The sequence below is a fragment of the Triturus cristatus genome, chromosome 7 (assembly GCF_964204655.1).
Source record: "Triturus cristatus chromosome 7, aTriCri1.1, whole genome shotgun sequence".
Classification (NCBI taxonomy): domain Eukaryota; kingdom Metazoa; phylum Chordata; class Amphibia; order Caudata; family Salamandridae; genus Triturus; species Triturus cristatus.
The window spans coordinates 18,127,901-18,155,886 of NC_140590.1; the positions used below are offsets into that span (position 1 = coordinate 18,127,901).

The following is a 27,986-nucleotide window of genomic DNA, read 5'->3' on the forward strand; positions in this document are numbered from 1 at the left end:
GGAGTGTTTTTAGTAAAGACCTTATCAGGACTTTCAGATAGTTGTGGTTTAACAGTATAGTTATATTAATTTTTGTATGTTATTAAGTAATTCCTCGTCTGACATAGATTTAATGTCAGGGTCAGGTGTGTAAAATCGGCCATGTTGCTTCTGGTCTACCTAGTGGACCGAGCCTGGTAATGTGATTGTAATGTTTTAGGGCGCCTTTAAACCAGAGCTCATGCTCCTGGTATGTGAGTGGAATTTGAATACCCTCAAAAGGAATATATTCCTCAGGTGGTTCATCTTCTTTGTAGAAGTGGAACAAGTGTGTTACTGGATTTGATTCTGGGAATACTATCCATGAATAGAATGCCTCTGTCTGCTGAGATTCATGTGCCTCTATCACAAAAACTACTCTACCACCTCTTGGTGTCAGACCATGTTTTATAAGTTTTAGTGTGATGGCTCTCCATAAATTTGAAGGGATGTGTATAACACCCGCTTCATTTTCATTAAGACCTGTAAGGTCAGCCGCCGCTTGACCGTTGTCGACGATAGGATCGTCATCCGACATTGTTTAATGAAAGTTGCAGACCAAGTTTCAAGGAAACAAAGATAAGGTGCACAATATTTTGGAACACTGTTTCCTTTCAACGTTGAACAAAACCAAACAGCTAATACATAGGACTTTCGTCCTACTCAGCTATGGCGGATATTATCCCTACTCACTCCAGACGTCTTATGGAGTTTTATGAGTAGAGGGTCTCTGAGAAAAGCATGACTGAGTTACTTCAGTATCTAGCATTAAATGAGTGCCTTACCAAACCGTTGGGCGCCATGTAGTGTAGTTCCTATATTCCTGATAGGCCCTGCACATTGGAATAACATACACTATAGATTTGACATAGGACTAAGGTCAGTATGTCTCTATCGAGTATATTAAACTTTATTACTTGTGTGTGCCAGCTAACTCAGAGGTCACTAGAAACTTCTTGAATAAACAAGAAGGAATTAGTTTCTGACAACTGCATAAACATGACAACTTTGTTTCCCTTTAGAATCGGAACAGTCTCAGAATCGTGGAAACAATAGATAACAGTTTCACTCAGTCAATCGTGCATGCTTCGTTTCTACAGAGTTGCACAGAAATAGAGAGACGGGCGTTTCAATAAAAGGGTTTATTGAACAGTCTTATTTCTCATGCAAGAGATAGGAATTGCTACAATCGTATGACAGACTGCAAAGTACAATATGTACGAAGTTAGCAGTAAGATAAAATAATACTGCAATAGCATGGTTTGTAGCTATGACATATATTAATCAAAAATACATACATAAATAACATAAGTTAAAAAGTGATACTCATCTAATGCTTCTAAATTGTTCTACCCCAATGTACCTAACCTAAGTGCAGTACGAGGATTGAAGTTGGTGCCATTTCTAAAGTATAGCTAGCTATATTTTAGTTTAGCCAAGAGTTGCCAAAAGTTTCTGTAAGTTCTAGTCAGCTCCATACCTTAGAATGAGAGAGGTTGGAATCTCTTTTCTGGACTCAATAGTCTAACCCCCCACAAGGGAAGTCAGAGAGCACTGGAGTTGGATTCTCTGCGAGGAGGATGGCAGCGTCAGGTCAGTGCATCAGGTTGGAACTCGATCTCCTTCCGAACTTGACGTGGCGAACCGCGTAGTCAGGGTAGGATCGAATCCTCCGGGAACCGCAATTTGCCAGGGCAAGTGCTGGTATATTTATACCTTGAAAGTGTCTAGGAATGCCAGTTGTGAGACCGGCCTCACGGCGTATGCCCTCCCGATCATCCCGCCAACCTGCAACCACCCCCAAGACACGGCATCTCCGACTCCGGCCGCCCCAGCCACACAGACCCGAGGGCCGGCCAGAGTCCCCGACAGACTCGACACCCTACCACGCATGCCCGACCGAGGGAGCGGGAACCCCCGAGCCAGACCAAGAGGCGCCAGCCCAGCCGCACCTCGGATCACCTTCCCCCGGGAGGGCTCGATCGGCCACCAGGCCCCTGGGGAGCAGGCGCCTTGCCTGCCGAGCGTCTGGGGACCCTCCCAGACCCACCTGAAAAGACCAAAGAAACGAGCGGCAGGAAATCCCGCCGAACCCCCTCCGTCACCAAAGACCCCTCTCTGCGAGGACTCCGGACTTCAAAGGGCAGGGGGAGTATAACAGGGGGTGCCGGAGGGCCGAATAGCAGAGAAGACCTGGAACCATCGAAGCCTGCTGACGCTGTCGCGGCTCCCGAATACCGAACTACCTAGGCCTGCTGAGTGACTCGCGGCCCCCAGCCATTGAACCATCTGAGCCCTGCAGACGAGATCGCGGCTCCCGAACTCCGAACCACCTGGGCCTGCTGAGTGACTCGCGGCCCCCAGCCATTGAACCATCTGAGCCCTGCTGACGAGATCGCGGCTCCCGAACTCCGAACCACCTGGGCCTGCTGAGTGACTCGCGGCCCCCAACCGTTGAACCATCTGAGCCCTGCTGACGAGATCGCGGGTCCCGAACTCCGACTACCTGTGCCTGCTGAGTGACTCGCGGCGCTCCCCTCGAGTCCGAATTGGCAAGAGATCGCCCAGAGAAACAACACCCTCCAGCTCGAGGATTGTGAGCTATCCGCAGGATACTTGGCAGAGACACTACCTTCAAAGACTGTCCCGCTACCCCCATTCCCCTACCACCGATTTGTAGTATCTTGTGCCGCTGATGTACTACTTACTCCTTGGATCATAAAGATCCCTTGAAACCTTCGATAAAAGAACCTATCGTCCTACAAAGAATACGTGTGGTGTCCTTCTGTTCGTAGTGTGCGTTCAGAGTGTGCGCGCCTGGCTCGGCCTACTGGGGAGAGGTGGGTCACCGGGGTGGGCAAGACGTGTACCGAACCCCCCTCCGGCAGACGCCTTTCCAACATTTGGTGGCAGACGACGGGATGCGAGCCGACACCGAAAGAGAGCGTGCAAAGAACGACTGACGCACTACCAAACAGAGATGGAAGGAGAAACCTCCCTGGGTGCCGCAGGTACCGAGATGAGCTCACCGTTCCGAGAGGATCAATTGGACTATTATACGCATAGAGAGTTAAAACAATTTTGCAAAGACCTTGGAATCGCTACCACCGGATTAAGCACAAAGGAAGGCTTCCAGAAAGTATTGAAGACCTGGGTCGAGACGGGGGCGCCCCCGACCCAAACGGAAGGAGACTCCGCCCATGAACCACGGAGCCTCCCGGTGAGAAACAACGGGCCAGAGGGGAACTTGTCCCCCGAGGAACTAGCAGACCGAGAGAGAAACCGCAACCATGAACTTGAACTGGCCAAACTGAAAATCGAGGGAGAAATAAAACTGGCCGAGAAAAAGTTAGCCGTCGAACAATTACGGCTACAGGGGGAACTCGAGGAGAAGAGACGCCAAAGAGAGCACGACGAAAAGAAACTCAAGTTGGAACATGAACGCAGCCTGAAAGAGATCGAATTGAGGGCTAAAAGCGAAGAATCACGACCTTCCGGGAATCTACCATCCGCTCCCACCGTGGAAGCCAAAGTCCACATCCCCAAGGATGTGGTAAAGGAGTATTACAAAAACTACGATATCCAGCAGTGGTTTAAGGCCTACGAAGTCGCCATGACCTCTCACCGAGTCCCGCAGAAGGATTGGGGGGCTGGGCTATGGGGCCGGTTCTTAAGCGAAGGAAGAGATACCCTGCTGGATCTGCCCTCCACGGTCATGAACTCCTACAACCACATGAAAGAAGCCCTCGTGGGCCGATATGGACTCACCCCCGAGATGTACCGGCAACGGTTCCGAGATTGCAAAAAGATACCGGGCACCACATGGGTAGAATACGTGAACTTTTACAGCTGGGCCTTGGACGGGTGGATCAAGGGCAGCAAGGTCTCCACCTTTGAAGAACTGTTTGATCTGATCGCCTGGGAACATTTAGCGGCCAATTGCTTTGTAGAACTGCGGCAACATCTCTTGGACAGTAAGCTCACCGACCCTCGGAAGCTGGCCGCCGAGGCTGACCGTTGGGTGAACACCCGGGCCGCCCGAGGCCCCGTGGGAGACTACGGTCGCCACAGTCAAGGACCCCCCCGCCAGAGGGGCGGAGGAAACCACGGCCGACCGAGAGACTTCCCAGGGGGGCCCCCGCACAGCCCTCCCAGCAGTCCACCAGCGGCAGGTCCAGCTCCGTCCCCAGCCAGCACCGGGGCCCCGGGGCGGCTAGGGCCTCGAACCAGGATCACCTGCTTCCGCTGCCAACAGCCCGGACACTACGCCAATGACCCTCAGTGTCCCCAGTATCAACGAACCACAACGACCAACCCCCCGGCCCGGCAGATGGCCTCCGTGGCCCTAGGGGAAGAGATAGAGGACTCGGAAGAGTGGGAACCAGCTGCCATGGCCCTGGTCTCCCTTGGTGATCGAGAGATGGTCCCCGGGACACCCTTGCCCGCCAACACGAAGAAGTACCGACAGCAGGTGACCATCAACGGCCACCGAGTCAAGTGTCACCGCGGTCCACCGCAACCTAATCTCCGAAGACCAGATCCTACCTGGGGCCCTCTGTCCGGTCATATCCTCCGACAACTCCGAGAGCCTCTGCCAGATGGCTCTGGTGCCTTTTGAGTGGGGAGGAGTCTCCGGAGAATTGAAGGTAGCCGTCCGAACATCACAGCCCGTAGACTGCCTCCTGGGCAACGACCTTGAGAGTTCCCCGTGGGGGCAAGTGGAACGAAGAGCCCATCTCGGGATGATGGGCCTACCCGAATGGGTCTGCGCCACCACGCGCTCCATGACCGCGCGAGTGCCTCCCTCTGAGGGCGATGAGGCCCTCCCACCGAACACTGTCCCCGAGAACCAGGACACCCTACCGGGAACGGACAACCCTCCTTCGGAGGGAGAAGAAGACCCTACCCCAGGAGAAGGGCCGGAACCTTCTGCCCCTGAAGCACTGACTGAGCTCGGAGAACTGCCCGAGATGGCCCAGTGGCGCTGTGAGGGAGGGCCCTCCCGTGAGGAGTTCTGCCAGGAACAGGCCACCTGCCCTTCCCTCGTGGGACTCCGACAACAAGCAGAAGCCCAGACCGCCGGTGACCAGACCGGGACCCACTGGGTCTATTGGGACAATGGCCTCCTCTACAGCGAACAAAAGTCAGCCGAGCTAGGCGCAGCCCGAGTACTGGTGGTACCCCTGCGCTTCAGAAGCCTCCTCCTGGGCCTGGCCCACGATGTACCGTTGGCAGGACACTTAGGCCAAGACAAAACATACCAGCGATTGGTTACACACTTCTATTGGCCCAAGATGCGAGCAAATGTAGAAGTCCACTGTAAATCCTGCCTCACGTGCCAGGGCAGTGGGAAGAGTGGCGGAAAGCGCAAGGCTCCATTACAACCTTTCCCCGTTGTGAGTACCCCGTTTGAGCGGGTCGGCATCGACATCGTGGGACCCCTGGATCCGAAGACCGCCCAGGGCCACAGATTCATCCTCGTCCTGGTGGACCATGCCACCCGCTACCCCGAGGCCATTCCCCTCCGCACCGTGACGGCTCCCGTGGTGGGCCGGGCTCTCATGGGGATCTTCTCCCGTGTCGGATTCCCTCACGAGGTTGTGAGTGATCGCGGCACTAACTTCATATCCCGCTACATGAAGTCCCTGTGGCAGCAGTGCGGAGTAACCTAGAAGTTCACGACCCCCTACAACCCCCAGGGCAACGGCCTGGTGGAACGCTTCAACCGCACCCTGAAGGGGATGATCCTGGGCCTCGAGGAGCCCCTGCACCGGAGATGGGACGTCCTCCTCCCTTGCCTCCTGTTCGCGTACCGGGAAGTTCCCCAAAAGTCCCTGGGGTTCAGCCCATTCGAACTGCTATACGGACACCCCGTCCGGGGGCCCCTGAGCCTGGTCAAAGAGGGCTGGGAGACAAGCCCCCGGGGGACCCCCCCTGAGGTGTTCCGCTACATCCTGGCGCTCCGCAACCAGACCTGGAAGTTCAGAGAGCTCGCTGAGGCTAACCTCGAGGCCAGTCAAGAAGAGATGAAGCGCTGGTATGACCAGAACGCAACTCTGGTCGAGTTCCAGCCGGGCCAGCAGGTTTGGGTCATGGCCCCGGTGAAGCCCTGCGCCCTACAGGACAAATGGACTGGCCCCTTCAAGGTGATCGAGCGGAAGAGTCAGGTCACGTACCTGATCGATGTACAGTCCCCACGGAACCCCCTCCGGGTTCTCCATGTGAACCGTCTCAAGCCCCACTTTGTGAGAACGGAGTTGAGTTTGCTACTGGCCACCGATGATGGGGCGGACGAAGACACTGAACCTCTGCCCGACCCCCTGTGCGCGAAAGAACTGGATGGTTCCGTGGAGGGAGTGAAGCTGTCCACCACCCTCACTCCCCAACAGACCGACGACTGTCGCCAGCTGCTCAGACAATTCGCAGACCTCTTCTCCCTCATCCCAAGGGTCACCGACTGGTGTGTCCACGACGTAGACACCGGCGACAGCCCACCTGTGAGACACTGAGCCTACCGGGTGCCTGACCGGGTCCGCACCTGTATCAAGACCGAAGTACAGAAGATGTTAACCCTTGGAGTGATCGAACCCTCCGATAGCCCCTGGGCCAGCCCGGTAGTCCTGGTTCCGAAAGCGGCCGCCCCTGGGGTCGCCCCCGAACTAAGATTCTGTGTGGACTACCGGGGGCTCAATGCGGTCACCCGGGCGGACGCTCACCCTATTCCCCGCGCCGACGAGCTCATCGACCGCCTTGGGGCTGCACGTTTCCTCAGCACCTTCGACCTAACCTGCGGTTACTGGCAGATCGCGCTCACGGAGGGAGCAAAAGAACGCTCCGCCTTCTCCACACCCGATGGACACTACCGCTTCAGGGTCATGCCGTTCGAGATGAAAAATGCCCCGGCCACTTTCCAGCGGTTGGTAAACAAGGTACTGGCCGGACTCGAGGAGTTCAGCGCAGCGTACCTTGACGACATAGCCATATTCAGCTCTCAATGGCACGAGCATCTCCAGCACCTCCGACAAGTACTGATGGCCCTGCGCCAAGCCGGCCTCACAGTAAAGGCCAGCAAATGCCAGCTCGGACAAGGCTCCGTGGTCTACCTGGGGCATCAGGTGGGCAGCGGGCAGGTCGCCCCCCTCCAACCAAAGATCGACGCCATCAAGTCCTGGGAGCCCCCCACCACTCAGACGGAAGTCCGGGCCTTCCTGGGCCTCACAGGATACTACCGGCGGTTCATTAAAAACTATGGTAGCCTCGCGGGGCCTCTCACAGAGTTGACCTCCAAAAAGCTCCCGAAGAGGGTGCAGTTGACCCCCCCGTGCCAGCAGGCGTTCGACGCCTTGAAAACCGCCATGTGCACCGCCCCAGTACTCAAGGCCCCCGACTACTCTCAAGAGTTTGTGGTCCAGACCGACGCATCCGAACACGGCATCGGGGCCGTCCTCTCGCAGTTCAACGACAAGGGCATAGATCAGCCCATAGCCTTCATCAGCTGAAGGCTGCTGCCTCGAGAACAACGTTGGAGTACCATAGAACGAGAGACCTTCGCCGTAGTCTGGGCCCTCAAGAAACTACGGCCCTATCTGTTCGGAACCCACTTCCGAGTGCAGACGGACCACCGGCCCTTGCGGTGGCTGATGCAGATGAGGGGAGAGAACTCCAAGCTATTACAATGGTCAATCTCCCTCCAAGGGATGGACTTCACTGTCGAGCATCGCCCCGGGACGGATCATGCCAACGCCGACGGCCTGTCCCGGTTCTTCCGCTTCGGCGAGGAGAACCCCCCAGTGGATGGGTAGTTCTCCACGCCTTTCAGCTGGGGGGGACGCGTGTGAGACCGGCCTCACGGCGTATGCCCTCCCGATCATCCCGCCAACCTGCAACCACCCCCAAGACACGGCATCTCCGACTCCGGCCGCCCCAGCCACACAGACCCGAGGGCCGGCCAGAGTCCCCGACAGACTCGACACCCTATCACGCATGCCCGACCGAGGGAGCGGGAACCCCCGAGCCAGACCAAGAGGCGCCAGCCCAGCCGCACCTCGGATCACCTTCCCCCGGGAGAGCTCGATCGGCCACCAGGCCCCTGGGGAGCACGCGCCTCGCCTGCCGAGCGTCTGGGGACCCTCCCAGACCCACCTGAAAAGCCCAAAGAAACGAGCGGCAGGAAATCCCGCCGAACCCCCTCCGTCACCAAAGACCCCTCTCTGCGAAGACTCCGGACTTCAAAGGGCAGGGGGAGTATAACAGGGGGTGCCGGAGGGACGAATAGCAGAGAAGACCTGGAACCATCGAAGCCTGCTGACGCTGTCGCGGCTCCCGAATACTGAACTACCTAGGCCTGCTGAGTGACTCGCGGCCCCCAGCCATTAAACCATCTGAGCCCTGCAGACGAGATCGCGGCTCCCGAACTCCGAACCACCTGGGCCTGCTGAGTGACTCGCGACCCCCAGCCATTGAACCATCTGAGCCCTGCTGACGAGATCGCGGCTCCCGAACTCTGAACCACCTGGGCCTGCTGAGTGACTCGCGGCCCCCAACCATTGAACCATCTGAGCCCTGCTGACGAGATCGCGGCTCCCGAACTCCGACTACCTGTGCCTGCTGAGTGACTCGCGGCGCTCCCCTCGAGTCCGAATTGGCAAGAGATCGCCCAGAGAAACAACACCCTCCAGCTCGAGGATTGTGAGCTATCCGCAGGATACTTGGCAGAGACACTACCTTCAAAGACTGTCCCGCTACCCCCATTCCCCTACCACCGATTTGTAGTATCTTGTGCCGCTGATGTACTACTTACTCCTTGGATCATAAAGATCCCTTGAAACCTTCGATAAAAGAACCTATCGTCCTACAAAGAATACGTGTGGTGTCCTTCTGTTCGTAGTGTGCGTTCAGAGTGTGCACGCCTGGCTCGGCCTACTGGGGAGAGGTGGGTCACCGGGGTGGGCAAGACGTGTACCGAACCCCCCTCCGGCGGACGCCTTTCCAACACCAGTATTGACGTAAAAGTCGGGCAGAGGAACGTCATGAATGAACCGCTAAGGAATAGATGTTCATGCATTCTTAATGAGTTGTTGGAGAAATCAATATTCAAGCTGAGGGAAATTCCTAAAGGCTTTAAGGGTCTGGTTTTCCAAGAATTCCTTGTGACGTGGATGGACGGATGTAGGTGGCCATGCCTGTATTTGGTTTGTATGGACAATGTCTAAATAAGGGCCGGATTTCTATGTCCAAATAAGGGCAATGTGAATTGTACCTATATAAGGGCATAATCCGAGAAAACCTATGTACGGAATCTAAAACTGCACACAACAGGTCCTTCCTGTCCCGTGGTCATCTCACCCTCCATCCTGCTCCCACTGCTCCTGTAGTTGGGAAGTTTGAGATTCACAACTCATCACGGGTCGGTAGAGCAGGGACAGGGAGTGCCTAGAAACACCATGGGTTACATGGTTGGGCTGATGAGGCTCTTAGAAAGGGTAATTCCTTTTAGGATGCATCTGATCTGTGGGGGAAGTTCCTCCACTTGCTGGATTGTTTGTTTAACCCAAAGGGCTGCAATATAAACACGATAAAATAACACTGGCTTTGTCAATGCTTGTTGTACATGATGCTTGACACCTGTGTTCACACAGCACCAACCGATTGGAGAAACAACATAAAATCTACAGAGCATATGTATTGACTAACCCTCAAACATGGAAGTTTGGCCCTATTTAAAAGCAAAAATAAAACGCAAATGAAATAAGCAGGATGTTAGATGATATTAGGGAATTAATTTAGAATTTTGACCTGGACTCACCTCTGTCCTTTGATTTACAGAGATGTTTGGTTCCTGAAGTTGTGATATATATTGCAGTCCCATTCCTGACCTGTCACATCCGAGATGGAGATGGTCTTCCGAAGCCGGTTGCCGCCTACGAGGGTTCTCAGGATCTGGGGCCTCCTCCTCACAGGTAAGAGACTGAGAGCTGGGGACAGGTGAAAAGACAGGTGATAAGGGTCATAGGTCAGCACATCTAATGGATTGCACAAACCACACACGAGATGAGCCATGGAGCGCCCAAGTGAAGACCACATAGAACGTCACTACACTCCACCCATGGGCTAGCAGCGGTGATTAGTACTTGTCATTCTGTCAGGGCTGTGGGAGAAATGACATTCCAGCTGCGATTTCCTTTACCCACGGAGCTAACTCTGCTTGCCTCAGAACGTAACATGTACATGCATTCTCATGTGCTCGTTTAAGGGCATAGCAACTGCCCCTCCCCCTTCTAGAGTCTGACTCTTTCTGTTAGCACTAATCTTTACTGTTGCACTGACCAAGCAGAGGCCAAACTAGTCCTTACTCACCCTCCATCTGCACCTCTTATCTCTGCTTCCTTCCTCCCATTCCAGGATCTTGTTAGCGCATGCCAGGAGGCCTAATCTGGAATTTATTGTGCCTTGCATTGTGTAGCTTCTATGTTCTGTGCCATATATACATCTCATTGTAACAAAGATAGGGTGAGGAGATTCCTGCATGAGCATCTTTAGCCACATGACCATGTGTGTGATTACTGCACCCCAATAAACTTGGGTTGCATAGGTTCACTGCCTCCAGTGCATAGCTCCAACAATGGCTAACCCCCTCACCTTTCCTCTTAATGGAATGTCTCAGAGAGTGCCAAAGAACCCTCTGTGCAGGTGTTTGGAGATGTTCGTGAGGGAAATTGACTCACAAAGCCCAAACTTGCATTCTAAGATGCTGAAGTTACACATCAAACGATATTTACAGATAGAATAAAAAGGCGATCCATTCACAGTCTGCTTCTGGTCTTCTTCTAAAGGTTGGTGCCTCCTGCGTGTGCCACACAGGTGAGAGAGTATGAACTGAGAATAAAGAAATCGCGCCAGTGATTGGCCACTGCCTCGACAGTGATGAATACTAGAATACACACTACTCGGAGCACCGTAACGAGAGGCAGCACAAGCACATCACGGCGATCATAACTGAATCGCCCGTAATGCCCGCCGGTGACTCCATGAAGCGTAGCAAGTAATCGCTCCAAAGGTACAGATACAATTGATCTGACCAACACATATCCCAGTGGTGAATTACATCACTGTATGTAGAACTGAATCGGTCCTACACAACCCAGTTCGGTCCTGACGAAAGCCCCGAGAATGCACAGAGGGCTGAAACATGTTGACCACTAATAGGTGCGAATGAACAGTGACTCATCCGCCCACTAAGTAGTGCGAGTGAACAGTAACTCATTCAAAACGCACATTATACCCCTTTTAAACTCCCAATCACTGCCTCCAGAATAAATTATTGAGGTTAAAAGTGACACAGGGATTGTAACTTTTTAATATCTTCACTTCACCACGAGCACCATCTCACAATATTTCTGACCACTACTGCCAGTACCAGTAGGTCTTCCTCCGGGTGGAGGTCAGCATCTTTACAAAAAAATGACCCAATGATGTTGCTGAGACAGTACACAAACGGCGGAGAATGAAAATATACCGCCCTCGACCTGTGTAGATGTTATGAGGGTCTTTTTATGAAGGATACAACCAATAAGACCATGGGAACACAGGACAAGTGGTCCATTCTCCCCCCCTTGTGATTTATAAGTAACTTTAGGAAGCCGAATGGACCTAAACTTCTTTTTCCCCCACTTGATTATTACACATACACTACTAGAATACACAAACATCATCTACAGGCACATTGTGCGGTGCCGGTGCGCCACCCACCAGAGATGTACTCTGGCTGTAACAGAAACTTCAGCACACGTTAGAAACTTCAACAGAAACTTCTACACTTCTGAAACTTGAACATAAACTTCAACACACTTCAGAAACTAGATTAGAAACGCCAGCACACTTCAGAAGCTTCAACAGAAACTTCAGCACACTACAGAAACTTCAACAGAAACTTCTACACTTCTGAAATTCCAATAGAAACATCAACATTCTTTAAAAACTTCATCAGAAACTTCAGCGCACACTTCAGAAACTTCAACAGAAACTTCTACACTTCTGAAACTCCAATAGAAACATCAACAACTTCAGAAACTTCCACAGAAACTTCAGCACACTTCAGAAACTTCAACAGAAACTTCAGCACACTTCAGAAACTCCATTAGAAATGTCAACACACTTCAGAAACATCAACAGAAACTTCAGCATACTTCAGAAACCTCAACAGAAACTTCTACACTTCTGAAACTCCAATAGAAACGTCAAAAACTTCAGGACCTCCATTAGAAACTTCAGCACACTTCAGAAACTTCAACAGAAACTTCAACACACTTCAGAAACATCAACAGAAACTTCAGCACACTTCCTAAACTTTAACAGAAACTTCTGCACTTCTGAAACTCCAATAGAAATGTCAACATACTTCAGAAACTTCAACAGAAACTTCAGCACACTTCAGAAACTTCAACAGAAACTTCAGCACTCTTCAGAAACTTCAACAGAAACTTCAGCACTCTTCAGAAACGTCAACAGAAACTTCTACACTTCTGAAACTCCAATAAAAATGTCAACAACTTCAGAAACTTCAACAGAAACGTCAACACACTTCAGAAATATCAACAGAAACTTCTACACTTCTGAAACTCCAATAGAAACCTGAACATACTTCAGAAACATCAACGGAAACTTAAGCACACTTCAGAAACTCCATTAGAAATGTCATCACACTTCAGAAACTTCAAAAGAAATTTCTGCAGTTCAGAAATTCCTTTATGTTGGAAGGCGTTCACCGGGGAGGCTGCGGAATGCGTTCCTGACCACCCGGAGATCCAACTTTCCCAGAGTTAGGCCGAGCAAGAGCGGGGAGGCCCTTCCTGGAAGGGTCTCGTACCTAGGATCGCACACGCTGCACTTACTCTCTTCTGATAGAGGGACACCACACAGTAGTTCTTCGTACTACAATATACTTTATCGGTAGTTGTAAGGGATCTTTATGATCCGGAAGGCAGATATAGAATTAGTGCCACAAGCGGCGGCGATCTCGTGACGGGGGTATGGGGGTAGCGGGACAGTCTTTGAATCAGTGTCTCTGCGGAGTATCCGGCGCACAGCTCTCAATCCTCGAGCTGAGGGGATGTTGTTTCTCTCGGCAATCTCTGCCGATTCTCTTGGAGGAGGGTGCCGCGAGTCACTCAGCAGGCACAGGTGGTTTCGGAGTCGGGGAGCCGCAACAGTGTCAGCAGGGCTCAGATGGTTCAGAGTTCTGGGAGCCGCGACAGCGTCAGCAGGGCTCAGATAGTTCAGAGTTCGGGGAGCCGCAACAGCGTCAGCAGGGCTCAGATGGTTCAGAGTTCGGGGAGCCGCGACAGCGTCAGCAGGGCTCAGATGGTTCAGAGTTCGGGGAGCCGCGACAGCGTCAGCAGGGCTCAGATGGTTCAGAGTTCGGGGAGCGTTCTTCGGTTCGGGGAGCGATCGAGCCGCGACCAGGTCAGCCGGCTCTCGTCAGTCCAGGTCTTCTCTTCCTTCCGTCCCTTCCGCACCCCTTGTTATACTCCCCCTCCTCTTTGAAGTCCGGAGTCCTCGCCGAGAGGGGTCTTGGTGCTTGGGGGCGGTATGTCGGGGCTTCCTGTCGCTCGGCCCCTTTGATCTGTTCAGGTGGGTCCGGGAGGGACTCCAGACACCCAGCAGGCGAGGCGGCCGCTCACCGGGGGCCTGGTGGTCGATCGAAACCTCCATTGGGGAAGAGACCAGAGGTGTGACAGGGTCGGCGCCTCTTGGTCTGGCTTGGGGGGTTTCTCTCTCCCTCGGCCGGTCATGTGTGTTGGGGGTCTGGCCGGCCATCGGGATGTTGGGCCATGGTGGCCGGAAGTCTGTGACCTCGAGGATCGGTGCGGGTGCAGGGTGGCTTGCTGGTGAGGAGGGCCCACGCCACGAGGCCGGTCTCACACTTTAGAAACATCAACACACTTCATAAACTTCAACAGAAACTTCAACACACTTCCGAAACCTCAACAGAAACTTCAGCACACTTCAAAAACTTTAACAGAAACCTCTGCTCTTCTGAAACTCCAATAGAAACATTAATAACTTTAAAATCTTCAATAGAAGCATCAGCACACTTCAGAAACTTCAACAGAAACTTCAGCACTCTTCAGAAACTTCAACAGAAAATTCAGCACACTTCAGAAACTTCAACAGAAACTTCAGCACACTTCAAAAACTTTAACAGAAACCTCTGCTCTTCTGAAACTCCAATATAAACATTAATAACTTCAAAAACTTCAATAGAAGCGTCAGCACACTTCAGAAACTTGAACAGAAACTTCAGCACTCTTCAGAAATGTCAACAGAAAATTCAGCACACTTCAGAAACTTCAACAGAAACTTCTACACTTCTGAAACGCCAATAGAAACATGAACATACTTCAGAAACTTGAACAGAAACTTCAGCACACTTCAGAAACTTCAACAGAAACTTCAGCACTCTTCAGAAACTTCAACAGAAACTCCTACACTTCTGAAACTCCAATAAAAACGTCAACAACTTCAACAGAAACGTCAACACACTTCAGAAATATCAACAGAAACTTCTACACTTCTGAAACTCCAATAGAAACCTGAACATACTTCAGAAACATCAACAGAAACTTAAGCACACTTCAGAAACTCCATTAGAAATGTCATCACACTTCAGAAACTTCAACAGAAACTTCTGCACTTCAGAAATTCCTTTAGAAACATCAACACACTTCATAAACTTCAACAGAAACTTCAACACACTTCAGAAACCTCAACAGAAACTTCAGCACACTTCAGAAACGTTAACAGAAACTTATGCACTTCAGAAACTCCATTTAAAATGTCAGAACACTTCATAAAATTCAACAGAAACTTCAGCACACTTCAAAAACTTTAACAGAAACCTCTGCTCTACTGAAACTCCAATAGAAACATTAATAACTTCAAAAACTTCAATAGAAGCGTCAGCACACTTCAGAAACTTCAACAGAAACTTAAGCACTCTTCAGAAACTTCAACAGAAAATTGAGCACACTTCAGAAACCTTAACAGAAACTTCTACACTTCTGAAACTCCAATAGAAACGTGAACATACTTCAGAAACATAAACACAAACTTCAGCACACTTCAGAAACTCCATTAGACACGTCAGCACACTTTAGAAACTTCAATAGAAACGTCAGCACACTTCAGAATCTTCAAAAGAAACTTCTACACTTCTGAAACTCCAATAGAAATGTGAACATACTTCAGAAACTTCAACAGAAACCTAAGCACACTTCAGAAACTCCATTAGAAACGTCAGCACACTTCAGAAACTTCAACAGAAACTTCTGCACTTCTGAAACGCCAATAGAAACATGAACATACTTCAGAAACTTGAACAGAAACTTCAACACACTTCAGAATCTAGATTAGAAACGCCAGCACACTTCAGAAACTTCAACAGAAATGTCTACACTTCTGAAACTCCAATAAAAACATCAACAACTTCAGAAACGTCCACAAAACCTTCAGCACACTTCAGAAACATCAACAGAAACTTCAGCACGTTTCAGAAACTCCATTAGAAACATAAGCACACTTCAGAAACTTCAACAGAAACTTCAGCATACTTCTGAAACCTCAAAAGAAACTTCTACACTTCTGAAACTCCAATAGAAACGTCAACAACTTCAGGACGTCCATTAGAAACGCAGCACACTTCAGAAACTTCAACTGAAACTTCATCACACTTCAGAAACTTCAACAGAAACTTCTGCACTTCAGAAACTCCCTTAGAAACATCGGCACACTTCAGAAACTTCAACAGAAATTTTAGCACACTTCAAGAACTTTAACAGAAACTTCTGCACTTCGGAAATTCCAATAGAAACATCAATAACTTCAAAAAATTCAACAGAAAATTCAGCACACTTCAGAATCTTCAACACAAACTTCAACACTTCTGAAATCAATAGAAACATCAACATACTTCAGAAACTTCAACACACTTCAGAAATTTCAACAGAAACTTCAACACACTTTAGAAATTTCAACAGAAATTTCAACACGCTTTAGAAACGTCAACAGAAAGTTCAAAATACTTCAGACACTTCAATCAATCAATCAAGGATTTGTGAAGCATGCTACTCACCTGTGAGGGTCTCAAGCTGCGGGGGGTGGGGATGGGGGGGGGGGGAAATGTGTAGCTTTATCTCATCCAAAGAGCCAGATCTTTAGGCTCTTCCTGAATGCTTGTAGACTGGGTGATCGTCTGATGCTGAGTGGGAGTTTGTTCCAGGTCTTTGCTGAGATGTAGGAGTATGCTCTTCCTCCCGTTCTGGGTCTGCAGATATGAGGGGTTTCAGCGAGGGCGATGACAGTGGAGCGGAGGCTTCTTTTGTGTATGTAGGAGGAGACCCATTGTTGAGGTAATGTGTTGTGGAGGGATACTTTCAGAAATTTCAACAGAAAGTTCAACATACTTCACAAACTTCAACAGACTGATCAGCACAATTCAGAAACTTCAACAGAAATGTCAGAAAACTTTAGAAAGTTTAACCGAAAGTACAACACACATCGGAAATGTCAACAGAAGCTGCAATATACTTCAGAAACTTCAAGACATCAGAAACTTCAAGACATCAGAAACTTCAACAGAAACGTCAGCACACTTCGAAACTTCAACAGAGAGATCAAAAAAAATCAGAACTTCAATAGAAACTTCAGCACACTTCAGAAACATCAACAGAATGTTCAACACACATCATAAATGTCAACAGAAAAAGCTTCAAGACACATCAGAAAATTCAAGACATCCAAAAATGTAACAGAAAATTCAACACACTTCAGAAACATCAACAGAAATTTCAACACAGTTCAGAAACTTCAGCAGAAACTTCAAATCACTCCAGAAACTTCAACAAATGTTTCAAGACACATCAGAAACTTCAGAAATTATCAGAAATTTTAAGACATCATAAACTTCAAACTTAACTTCAATCTACATCATAAACTTCAACAGAAACTTCAAGCTATCAGATGCTTCTAAAGAACCTCAGGACACTTGAGACACTTCAATAAAAGCTTCAAGATACAACAAAAATGAATGTCAAGACAGATTAGAAACTACAACAGAAACCTCAAGGTAAATCAAGATGTAGAGAGTAGGAGGTAGGAAGCAGGTGGCCGAGAGTGGAGTAGAAGACAAGGAGCAGGAGGTAGGGAGCTGGACACTGATACAGATAACAGGAGGATATTAAGGAAATAGGGCTGGTTTGAGGAATTTAGTTCATGGACGGAGGTAACTGGTCTTTACTCTGCCCACCAGATTTAATGTTCACTGCTGACTATGCCTTAAACGCTATGGACTTGTTTGAACTGCCGTCATGGTGGTTCATAGAAAGCCATTTGAAAGTTTGGTGTATGTGTGCCACCAATGATGGACCCTTCCCACAAACCTTTAAAAGATTTTACACCTAAAGCAGGGATTCGTTTTTGGAGAAGTAAACTCTAATGTCCTCAACACCATTGGGGTTGTCTCCCATGGTGTTGGGGTTATTTAAAAACAAAAAAGATCCTTTGTTGTGCCACACTGACGGGATATTTCTGATGGGATCATAGAAAAAAAGCCATCCAACTGCCCACACTAAATAGGGCAGATGGTCGGGTGGCTTTTCTTTAATGACCCGCACACCCTTGGGCCATCGGAGGAAGGTTCATGCTGAGTAAATTTTACTCCATCAATGTAAACCCAGTGGTCTGTTTCACTCAAAGTTGGGCAGGTGGACAGAGAGTTTGACGGACAGGTACTCAGTCACCATTGTGATAGAGTTTCCTGTCAGTCAAACTCTACAACGGGCCTAGATTTAGAATTTGCTATACTGAGATATAGGCACCTAAAGTTAAATATGACTTTAAGCCTCTGGAAGGTGATGGCCTGCTATTTCTATCTGTGACATTAAATGTCAGAGTTTACTCAATGGAGTCTTAAGTAGTTCCTGGATTCTATTTGACTGGACATGGTCCCCAAGCGAACACCAGTGTCTGGACACCAGGACATTACCCATCCGGAGCACCTGTGATGCTGAATAAACATCCTGGTTCCTTGAATGATGGGCTTCAGCCCAAAGGCTTTTTTTTAAAAGGTGGCACCATTCATACCTCTGGTACCTTAGATTCAGAATCCCATCATCTGCAGATTCGAGACACAGCTCAAATAAAGCCTCATCGGAGAACAGTCGCTATGTGGGAACTGATACCAGAAACTTTGTGTTCAGCGCTAGGGAGCTCTGTAGATGTTTGGGGCTGTATCCAGGCCCTGTTTGGGATTGTATCCAGGCCCTGTTTGTGGTTGTATTCAGGCCCTGTTTGGGGTTGTGCGGGGGCCCCCCTAAACTGGCAGCACATTCTGTTTTTTGTATATTTCACTGTATTAACAGTTACACTTTTCTTACCTGTTTACAAGGTCCTTTTCTGTTAAATACAAGCACTGACTGGACATCAGTGTCTCTGAGAGGTATTTACGAGGGCATAGCCAGGATGCATGGGCCCTTGTGCAAGGAAGGAAAGGGGCCTCCATGATGCTGTTTGAAATGAGAAATCTAGCAACAATCAGGGTTCATTGGGCCCTTCACAATTCTGGGCCTCGGTGCCACTGTACCGGCTGCATCAATGAAAGCTACACCCCTGGTTATTTAGTATTTCATCCTGACTCTGAGGTCCCTACCCTCTCCCGCATATCTTGGAGTGAGCCTTAACTGTTCATTCTTGCTAGCCTGAGAGAGTCCATGCCTGAAAGGCGTAGCTTTGCTGTCATGTCTGGAGTGCATTAGTGTTGTTCACTGGGACACCAGTGATAACAGGCACAACCCACCCAGTTACCTCAGAGTGACACTGGCTGCACTGAGAGCTCTTACAGCTTGCATCAGGGCAGTAATATCTGTGGCAACCCGATCCAGTGCAGCTCCTCTCCGGACTTGTGGCCCTTTGCAATGGACACTGAGTGCCCGTTGCAAACCCTTGATGCCCCTTCGAGTGCAGCCCCTCTCCGGACCTCTGGCCCTGTGCAGTGGACACTGAGTGCCCGTTGCAAACCCTTGATGCCCCTTCGAGTGCAGCCCCTCTCTGGACCTCTGGCCCTGTGCAGTGGACACTGAGTGCCCGTTGCAAAACCTTGATGCCCCTTCGAGTGCAGCCCCTCTCCGGACCTCTGGCCCTGTGCAGTGGACACTGAGTGCCCGTTGCAAACCCTTGATGCCCCGTCCAATGAAGCCCCTCTCCAGACCTCTGGCCCTGGCAGTGGACACTGAGTGCCCGTTGCAAAACCTTGATGCCCCTTCGAGTGCAGCCCCTCTCTGGACCTCTGGCCCTGTGCAGTGGACACTGAGTGCCCGTTGCAAACCCTTGATGCCCCGTCCAATGAAGCCCCTCTCCAGACCTCTGGCCCTGGCAGTGGACACTGAGTGCCCGTTGCAAAACCTTGATGCCCCTTCGAGTGCAGCCCCTCTCCGGACTTCTGGCCCTGTGCAGTGGACACTGAGTGCCCGTTGCAAACCCTTGATGCCCCTTCGAGTGCAGCCCCTCTACGGATCTCCGGCCCTGTGCAGTGGACACTGAGTGCCCGTTGCAAACCCTTGATGCCCCGTCCAATGAAGCCCCTCTCCAGACCTCTGGCCCTGTGCAGTGGACACTGAGTGCCTGTTGCAAACCCTTGATGCCCCGTCCAGTGCAGCACCTCTCTGGACCTCCGGCCCTGTGCAGTGGGCACTGAGTACACCCAATGCTACTTTGCTGCCCCTCCCCCGAACTCCAGCCCAGCGCTGCAGACACTGACTGCACCAAGCAGACCCTTGATGCCCCCGTCCAGTGCAGCCCCTCTCCTGACCGCCAGCCTTGTGCTGCCGACACTGACTGCACCAAGTGCACCCTTGCTGCCCCCGTCCAGTGTAGACCCTCTCCAGAGCTCCAGCCCTGTGCTGCAGGCACTGAGTGCAACAAACAAAGCCTTGCTACCCCCCTCCAGTGCAGCCCTTCTCTAGAGCTTCATACCTGTACTGCAGACACAGAGTGCACCAAGCGCACCTTTTCTGCCCTTGTCCAGTGCAGACCGTTCCAGATCTCCAGCCCTGCACTGCAGACTCTGAGTGCAACAAGCACACCCTTGCTACCCCCCTCCAGGGTAGACCTCTCCAGAGATCCAGCCCTGCACTGCAGACACTGAGTGTAACAAGCACACCCTTGCTACCCCCCATCAAGCGCAGCCCCTCCCTAGAGCCCCCAGCCTCATGATGCAGGCACTGAGTGCACCAAGCGCACCCTTGCTGACCCCGTCAAGTGCAGCCCCTCCCTAGAGCGCCAGCCCCATGCTGCAGGCACTGAGTGCAGCTAGCCCACCCTTGCTACTCCCGTCCAGTGCAGCCCCTCTCCGGTCCTCAGGCCCCTTGCAGTGGGCACTGAGTGCCCATTACAAACCCTTGACGCCCCTTCCAGTGCAGCCCCTCTCTGGACCTCCGGCCCTGTGCAGTGGACACTGAGCACACCCAATGCTACTTTGCTGCCCCTCCCCAGAACTCCATCCCAGCGCTGCAGACACTGACTGCACCAAGCAGACCTTTGATGCCCCCATCCAGTGCAGCGCCTTCTTAGAGCTCCAGCCCAGTGCTGGAGACACTGAGTGCACCAAGCAAAGCCTTGCTACCCCCCTCCAGTGCAGCCCTTCTCTACAGCTTCATACCTGTACTGCAGACACTGAGTGCACCAAGTGCACCTTTTCTGCCCTCGTCCAGTGCAGACCTCTCCAGAGCTCCTGCCCTGTGCTGCAGACACTGAGTGCTCCAAGTGCACCCTTGCTACCCCTGTCAAGTGCAGCCCCTCTTCTGACCTCCAGCCCCATGCTGCAGACACTAAGTACACCAAGCGCACCCTTACTGCCCCAGTCAATTGCAGCCCCTCTTCTGATCTCCACCCCTGTGCTGCAGGCACTGAGTGCTCTAAGTGCCCCATATCTACCCCTGTCCACTGTAGACCCTCTCCAGAGCTCCTGCCCTGTGCTGCAGACACTGAGTGCAACAAGCAGAGCCTTACTACCCCCTCCATGCAGCCCCTCTCTAGAGCTTCATACCTGTGCTGCTGACACTGAGTGCACCAAGCACACTCTTGTTTCCCTCTTCAAGTGCAGCCAATTTCTGACCTCCAGTCCTGTGCTGTAGACACTGAGTGCACCAAGTGCACCCCTGCTGCCCCCATCCAGTGCAACCCCTCCGGAGCTCCTGCCCTGTACTGCAGACACTGAGTGCCACTCGTTTCAGTCTGTCTCTCCGCTGCTGTTTTCACCACGCTACAGGAGTAGCACAACCAATCGACCCTGTGCCTGAGGAGCCGCTGGGACGCCGGCACTAACTGCATAGCAGCAGAGGAGGGTGAGGCGCAGGCCCCGGGACTGCGAGGACCAGCATTCCACAGCTCCAGCTGGTCCTCTTCCCGCGTGAGCCGCGCCCCCTCACAGCGCCACGCCCCCAGCCAAAGCCCTGCAAATACTCGCGGCACCCGCTTCGCGGGTGCCACTCGTTTCAGTCTGTCTCTCCGCTGCTGTTTTCACCACGCTACAGGAGTAGCACAACCAATCGACCCTGTGCCTGAGGAGCCGCTGGGACGCCGGCACTAACTGCATAGCAGCAGAGGAGGGTGAGGCGCAGGCCCCGGGACTGCGAGGACCAGCATTCCACAGCTCCAGCTGGTCCTCTTCCCGCGTGAGCCGCGCCCCCTCACAGCGCCACGCCCCCAGCCAAAGCCCTGCAAATACTCGCGGCACCCGCTTCGCGGGTGCCACTCGTTTCAGTCTGTCTCTCCGCTGCTGTTTTCACCACGCTACAGGAGTAGCACAACCAATCGACCCTGTGCCTGAGGAGCCGCTGGGACGCCGGCACTAACTGCATAGCAGCAGAGGAGGGTGAGGCGCAGGCCCCGGGACTGCGAGGACCAGCATTCCACAGCTCCAGCTGGTCCTCTTCCCGCGTGAGCCGCGCCCCCTCACAGCGCCACGCCCCTACAATCTACTACCCTTTAAAGAGCGCGCTCTGGACCGCGTAACGCGGGACGCGCGCGGGACGCAGCCCGGGGCGAAGACCGGGCAAAGAGCGGGCCGTTTAAGGCCGTTCAAGGACGGCTGAGGACGGCCCTGGCCCTGAACCCCTGCCCTGTCGCCCTTAATCATCATTAAACGTCTAAGGTAGGCGGATCTGTGTCCTGTATTTTCGTATAACAACATCAACGGCCGCCCTCCAGCTATTACACCATTCTCTATTGACTCTGTGTTTAGATGTCGGCCATGCGCAATAGAACTAGAAGTTGTGCGAAAAAAGCTACGGTGGTAGCACAGGTGACAGGACCTATAGATCTCTTCATTTCCCGTGTAAATGAGACTATTGATCAAAGCATTGTTTTACTGGAAAAAAGAGTCTCCACGGATCTTGCAAATGCTAAGCGCTCATCCTTGGGTTCTCTTGCTAATGCCAAATCACCCGCTTTGCAGTCCTCGAATATTTGTTCCCTACCCTTAACCATGCCCACTAATAGTGCTCCGATTGTACCAAATACTGTTGATTTATCGGTTGCCCTATCAGACTTGGACCCGTCTTTTGTGGATCTGGAGGTAACACCAGACCTAGAGGCCTGTCAGTCTTCTGGCAAAGCGGCTCCATGTCTGAGCGGGTTTAATGATGTGGTAACAGCTCCTGTACCTATAGCTTCTCGGGGAAGGGTTACCAATCTCCCAAAGGCTATATCTAAGAGTAAAAACAAAGCTAAAGTTACAGTTAGGAATCATAATTTGATTTCCCCCAACCCACAAATGACATCAGGTATTCCTTGTTGGGTGCAAAACATGGTAACAGATTTAAAATTGGACCTTGAAGCCACAATAGCAGCACAAATCAAGCCTCTAATTTCCAAACTGGATAGGCTTACGTCTTTAATACATTCGAAATGGCCACATAAAACGAATGGGCAAGGGCCTGATCAGCCACAAGGGATTACAGAAGCAGCCCCTAAATGTTCATCATGTATCCAGCCCCCTAAAGATGTATTAAATAACGTTCAAGTAACCGTAGCCTCCGGGAACCCAGTTATACCTCATTTGTTGCAAACTGGGAGTAATTCTGTTCAATCCACATCTATACCCACTCCGAAGGTGGTGGGTTCTATTTTGACTCCCCAACACTCTGTTGTTAGCAATAATACCACCACCATTCAAGTAAAAGATGTTGTAGGGAAATCTAATACCCCTCTAGCACCTCTTTCTACGAACAAACCTGAAGGTCTTAAGCCAAAGCAGGCACGTTTTAGGTCAATTAATTTACCACCAGAGGTTTCCCCTTTTGTGGTTGTGTTGACAGCTGTCCCCCCGTTGAAGGAGGGAGTAAAAGAAACTCACGTTGAGCTAAGAAATAAATGTGCTCAATGGTTCCACTTACATAAACCTCTGCCCAACAGTATGAACGGTGAAATTCTTACTGTACGTAGAGGGGACTGGGTGGGTAGAAGCAAGAAAACAATAGTAGGGGATGTAATTACAGTTAATTTTAGAGATACAGGGGTAGTTAGTTATATATGTAATGTACCCAATAGTGGTCCCGCGACTCAAATTAACCCACTCCCCTTGTCTTATTTCTTACCGATGCCTTCAAGACCAAACCCTCCTTGTTCCACTTTTCAAAGTAATAGAGGATTTGTGTACTCCCCGCAATATGCTACTAAACCCTGGCAGCAACCACCACACCCTTCTTCTTTTTCTCCACATTATGTTAATTTTCACCAGCAGCCATTACATGCTCCATCTTTTCCCCTGCACCATGTTAATCCTCATTGGTCACATCCTCCCCATTTTCCACCACCCTTATTTCAGTCTGCCCATCAGTGGCAGCAACCCTTTCAGCCACTCCAACCAGTTAAACCCCAGTGGCAACAAACATGGCAGGACTTGCCCCCTTCCCAAGACTCCCTGTACTCACAACTTGCTCATCCTAACAGATATGCTGTGCTGGACGAGGTAGATTGACTGAGCTCTACTGAAGCTTTGGATTTAAACATCTCTTTGTCCTATTTAGATATGGCGAGTGCTCCTCCTGTCACACCTTTAGCCGCACTCCCCGAACCCCCAATGGTGTCATCGTTAATACCCCTCTCGCGTTTAGAAAACAGGGATAGCTTTGATGCATGTACAGCTACTGTTACTCCCAGATTAAGCCCAGATATCATCTCTCGGGAAGATGGTCCTACTTTATTACGAGCAACTCAGCCAGAGTCATCTGTAGTTGGTGATTCTGGCAAACCAGCAGGACTCTCTCTTGTTTCCTGGAACATTGCTGGCCTTGCCAGCAAATTAGGTACACCCTTCTGGACCAGTTTTTTGGGGGAGGGATTGGACCTAATTTTGTTACAGGAAACTTGGTGTCTGGACCCCATTAACATCGAAGGGTACGCATCTTACTGTCTCAGAGCCACCAAATCAAGCTCGGGTAGGGCCAAGGGGGGCCTTTTGTTGCTTTTATCTACCAAGCTGTGCGATTGTATGGTTAAATACAGCACGACAGTTGGGACCCATAGTCAAGTTATAAGGGTGGAGTGCAGGAAGAATATTGATTTAGTTGTGATAAATTTTTACAACAATCTCTTTGATGCTACTAGAGGGGATATTCTACCGCCTCTAGAAAGGGAAATAACTAAAGCCCTTGGTATTTCGAAAAGAAAGGCCGAGGTTGTCTGGGCAGGGGATTTTAACCTGCAGCCCTGCCATTTGTCCAACGGGAACATCTGCGGTTTTGGTGCAGCAATGAGTAGTCATTGGGGGGGTTTGGGTGTGAGGGAGGATTCTTCTCCTCACTTCCAGCATTGCAGTTATGGCTCCACATTAAATAATATGCTAGTCTCACTAGACATGACCCTGTTAAACTGTAACACAAACAACCAGGCAATAATATGCCCTACATTTACAGGCAGAGATGCAGGATCATTTATAGATCATATTCTGTTGTCTAGCAGTGGAGACTTTACCGATCTGTATGTAAATGAAGAAAGTCTCAGCGACCATAACAGCCTTCGTGTTACCCTTCTGGGGCATGGTACCTCGACGGTTTCAGGTGGGACATGTTCTACTGACTTAGTACCTATTAGACCGAAGGGTCTAAGGATTAAATGGACTGGATTAAATTCTAAGGTTAAGCAGAAGGAGGTTCTTACCAGATGTAAGAACCAAATTAGTTTTTGTTTGGATGATGACTGTGACTTAGGCTGCCTAATAGCTCACTTTGTCTCCATGAATAGTATTATTGATGGTATTTTTACTAAGGCCTCGCTATCTAATAGCGGTCCGAAGCAGGGGTGGTTTGATAAGACCTGTATAGTCGCCCTCCGTGATTTAAAGAATGCTTTGGGCACTAATCCACGCGTTAAGACGGATATACAATTTTTTAGGGCAAGATATAAAATAGCAATCAATACTAGGAAAAGGGTATTACAGACCGAGGCGTGGGATAAGTTGAAGGAAGCAGCCGAGACCAAAAACTGCAAACTGTATTGGGAAACAATTAACAGCCCGTTTCTCAATAAAGAAGATGTACCAGAATTAACATCTTATGTGGCATGTAGCGATTGGGTCAGTCACTTTTCCAAAATTTTCAATCCAGAAGGGTTATCTCTTGAGTCAATGTTACCTGAGTCTATCTCATGGCTACCCCTCCCGTTGGGAATTACATTAGAAGAAAGCCATGAAGCAATTTCTTTAAGCAAAGGAGGTAAGGCCCCTGGCCCCGATGGGGTCCCGCTGGATTTATACAAAGATGAACCAGCTTTATGGGCTCCCATCCTGGCGAGGATATTTAATTGTGCGGCAGAAACTAATTTCCCGTCTACTTGGGGTCAATCGGTCATTATCCCTCTACATAAGAAAGGTGATAAATCAGAGGCCTCTAACTACCGTCCAATTTCATTATTGGACGCCTCTGTGAAGGTGATGAGTAGGATTTTGCTCAGGAGGCTGGAAGATTGGGCAGCTGATTTTAACATCTTAACTAGAGTCCAATATGGCTTTCGGAAAGGCCTGGGCACATTGGACCAATGTGTAAATTTGGACCTTTTAATTAACAAATATACTGTGGCTAAAAATGGCAACCTTTTTTTATGTTTTGCTGATTTGAGCAGTGCTTTCGATTTGGTTAACCACACTATTCTTTGGGAGGTTTTGCTAGACGCAGGGGCCCCGAGGGAAATAGTCCATTTTTTAGCTAGACTTTACGAAAAACTTTCTTGTAAGGTCCGCTATGGCACCCTTGGAGAATGTACCCCGTTTTTCAAAGTGTCTCGGGGCATACGCCAGGGATGCGTTTTGGCCCCGTTGTTATTTTCCCTCTTTATTAATGACGTCGACCGTTCCTTGGTTGACATCCCAGCAGATGCCCCCTTGATTGGTGGTAAACCTGTTCCGCTGTTACTTTACGCGGACGACGCTGTTCTCATATCCCGCACACAGATGGGCCTTCAGCGCCTAATCGATAATTTTATGCAGTTTATTCAAGTTAGGCGGCTCCGCGTGAACAAAACTAAGACGTATGTTATGTCATGCGGTCGGGCAGCTAAGCAGGTAAAGCATACCTTTTTTCTGGATAAGGAAAAGTTGACTCCTGTCAAGTCCTTTTGTTATCTAGGAATTACATTTAATGATAGCGGGTCTTGGACCTCGGAATTTGATTCTATCAGACTAAAAATGCTGCGGTCTACTGGCAGTATTTTTCGTTTTGCCTCTAAACTCGGCTCACGAAGCATTTTAGACATGATGAACATATACAATGTTTGTTGTGTCCCCTCTGCACTGTATGGGGCAGGTGTATGGGGCCATAGTGTGGGTACATCCCTGCAGAAGGAGGAAAATAAGTTTTTAAGGAGGTTGTTATGTGTCCCCCCTTCTGCTTCCATTTTGCTGATCCATGAAGAAGTTGGGATCGAGTTTATTTCTGATTTAGCAGCAGTCCGGCCACTTTTATTGTGGCGTTCTATTTGGGCTAAACCAGAGACTCGATTTACTCAGGATATCATTCTTGATTGTATAGGCTTGGACCACTCCTCACGCATACAGTGGTTGAGATACATCCACCGCTGGTATCTCCTTCTTTTTAATATTGATGTATTCCGCGAGCCAGAAGAGGTTGTTTCTATTTCAAAAAAAGAAATTAAGACAACGTTCTTAAACTTCCGAAAGGCAGAGCGAGATAAAATTTCTGGCAATCTTATTACCGTGAAATTTTATAAAGATTTAAATTTAACTTCGGGGTTCCAATCCTATCTTGTGTATGTGACCCGTCCCTCCCATCAGTATGTTTTAACACGTGTTAGATTGGGTATTGTTCACCATCTGGTTGCATTTCCAAACACAAGAACCAGTTCAGATATACCCTGTCCGTGTGACAGTATTTCCCGGCAGAATAGTTGCCACTTTTTACTTCTCTGTAAATTTTATCATTCTCTCAGGTTAAAATACCTTAAGCCAATTTTTATCAAATATAATATTCGTACTACAGAAACAGCACTGATACTTTTATCCTCATTAGAGAACGAGGAGATCTGTTTTTTTCTGGCTACTTTTATTCTGAAGTGTACAGTTGTCAGGAAAAGTATTGTATTATAATATTTTTATACTTACCTGTCTGTACCTATGTTATACAGCTGCCAGGTATTGTATTACGCTGCTATTACTGTTTACATTTTTGTCTGTATATATACGTCTTCAAGTTTTATACTATTTTTGTAACTAAAGTATTATTCCTATTTTGTTGATGTCCACAGTATATTATGATTATTTATAAATTTTGATGTACAGCTGCCAGGAAAGGCCCATTGAGTAATTCCTACTGATCTCCTGTCTGTTCATTCATGTACGTTTTGCTTTTATAATAGTACGTTGACCCAAACTGGCAAGATTACTCCTTAATTGTTGCACTTCA

At 49.8% G+C, this 27,986-nt stretch overlaps 1 protein-coding gene across 2 annotated transcripts in view; it reads left to right on the forward strand.

Moving 5' to 3' along the window:
* LOC146808699 (uncharacterized) overlaps nt 1-27,986 on the forward strand; it is a 322,738-nt gene that overhangs the window by 143,838 nt on the left and 150,914 nt on the right. For both annotated transcript variants that reach the window (XM_085615513.1, XM_085615514.1), the window contains exon 2: nt 9,844-9,977. In XM_085615513.1, the coding sequence (XP_085471639.1) occupies nt 9,908-9,977 (70 nt within the window). In that variant the 5' untranslated portion in view covers nt 9,844-9,907. The remainder of the gene's footprint in view (nt 1-9,843; nt 9,978-27,986) is intronic.